The sequence below is a fragment of the Pollicipes pollicipes genome, unplaced genomic scaffold, assembly GCF_011947565.3.
Source record: "Pollicipes pollicipes isolate AB1234 unplaced genomic scaffold, Ppol_2.1 Scaffold_3447;HRSCAF=4054_pilon_pilon_pilon, whole genome shotgun sequence".
Taxonomy (NCBI): Eukaryota; Metazoa; Arthropoda; class Thecostraca; order Pollicipedomorpha; family Pollicipedidae; genus Pollicipes; species Pollicipes pollicipes.
The window spans coordinates 40,447,997-40,450,157 of record NW_023596297.1 but is presented as its reverse complement, the minus strand read 5'-3'; the positions used below and the strand labels follow the sequence as shown (position 1 = coordinate 40,450,157).

Genomic DNA, 2,161 nt, shown 5'->3' with positions numbered 1-2,161 from the left:
TAGTTACTCAACTGGCAGCAGAGATCTTGTTCCCACAAGATCACTGCCACAGCGACATTAACCCAGACCATTTAACAAACCAAACCGAACAATTAGAGCATAGATCGGGCAGGGCTTCTTAAATATTTCTGTCCATGGTGCAAGCTCGGACATCTCCCGATAACTCAAATAGTTCGCTGTTACAATTAAAGAATAGTCAATGCCTACCTGGCTGACTTGTTAGTCGTTATTTGTGAACGTGTCAGCAGCCTTGCTATGACAAAAACGCGAACGCTCCACACACACACATCATCAGCAAGTACGCTAGCACGCCACCTACGCCAAGTCACTTAAGTAGTCACACCAGTCATTTAAGCTAAGTATCGCTGGAAAGACGTCAATAGTGCGCCAGATGTGACCTATTGTCAAATATTCCCATTGATATCACCCGTTTTGATATTTTCACAGTCATTAAAATGTTCTTGAGTCCAGAGGAAATTGAAAGGCTCTAGCCGCATCCCAAGTTACACACGGTATCGAGCTATGCAACTTCGATTGTACAACGCGCACTCTTTCATGAAACAATTTAAATTTGTACATTGTAAATTCTAAATTAAAAATAGCAAAATGCAAACGGTTTGTAACAAATCTTTGTGAGGAAGGCTGCATGGAAGCTGGCAACTGGGAAAAGATGATCCGCCCCTCCCCAGCTATTTTCCTGACAACGCTCATATCCGGCTTCCAGATGGCTTTAGACAACGACACAAGTACCCAGGACGCCAAAGTGGCTACCAATGGTCAACAGGAAGACGTTGTGGCAGTCAGCGAAGCCGGCGGTGAATCAGTATCCTTCAGTACGGACTCTGCCGGTGCACCGGTGGGCGGAGTGGGCGCAGGCTCGACGGCCGTGACCTCGGGTCAACACCCGGCCGCCTCAGAGGACGCGGACTCGACGGCCGTGACCTCGGGTCAGCAGCCGGCCGCCTCAGGGGACGAGGCTCACAAGATGGCCGTCATAGACGCCGGTTACAAGCGGCTCTGCAGCGACGCTACGTTGCAAACCAAGAAGGACGGCTACTTCATGACGTTTGACTCCCAGGTACAGCTGGAGGTCTGCAGAGGTCTTGAACGGATAGATTTACCAAACCCAATCCACCCGTTACTCATAAAGCTGTGCCCATATTCAGCCACTACACATTCCTAATCTCCTGTCCCCACTCGTTTGTGCAACCGTTTGCATTTTTCCCGGCACCTTTCCCGAGGTGTGCGGCATGCACGCAACACCGTACAGCGGAACCAGTGCAAATACAGCTACACATATGCAGTGTTGACAGCTGGCGAAAAGTATAGCTGCGTGAAACTTCTATAATCTTGTTACTAATGGCTTTCGCGAAGCTCCGCAAAATTCAGATGCAGTCTTGCCGTTCATGTTACCGTTCAGCAACGCAGAAATCATTGTGTTTTAGACCCATTTACCAGCACTGTCTATCTCGCACATTCGTGCTTCAAGAGCAACAGATGACCCTATCGAAGCCAATTACCGGCTGACTATATCAAAGACGTGATGTCTTTTACTCGTGCACCTTCGGGGCTAATTGCCAGCGGTGTTCAGAGTGGGCGCATGAACAGCTGACAGGTAGAAAATATTGTCTTCTGAGCAGTTTAGGCAAATGATAGTATTAGTTGCGTCTCGGCATAATTATTCATATGTGAAACCTGCTTCGCAGGTGGCTCAGTCGGTACCTGAAAGCCAGTTCGAAGAGTTTAAAAAACTCAAAACGGACGAAGAGCAAACCTTCTTCGTCTGGAATCTTCCAGCTGTGCACTCAACAGTAAAGGTAAGCACGCAGGTGCTAGCGCTCGAGGTGTAACTGCGAGCGGGCACCTTCTATACAGAAACGCTTATGAGTTGGTGGGGAGTACCGATGGTCTGTTTAGTTTTACACGATGCTGGGAGCCACCCATACACTTGCCATGGCTGGGGTCACGCCTCGGCGCAGAGGAGAGAGACAGAGAGAGGAGAGAGAGAGAGAGAGAGAGAGAGAGAGAGAGAGAGAGAGAGAGAAGAGAGAGAGAGAGAGAGAGTGAGAGAGAGAGAGAGAGAGATAGAGAGAGAGAGAGAGAGGTTCATTATACATAGATACACATGTATATATATATCTATATTATATATATATATATA

General features: G+C 48.1%; 1 protein-coding gene across 1 annotated transcript in view; it reads left to right on the top strand.

Annotated features, from left to right (window-relative positions):
- The first annotated feature begins 985 nt into the window (after positions 1-985).
- LOC119092554 (SET and MYND domain-containing protein 4-like) overlaps positions 986-2,161 on the top strand; it is a 30,184-nt gene continuing 29,008 nt past the window's right edge. Inside the window, 1 exon segment of the mRNA XM_037215512.1 lies at positions 986-1,078. Coding sequence (XP_037071407.1) covers positions 986-1,078 — 93 coding nt within the window.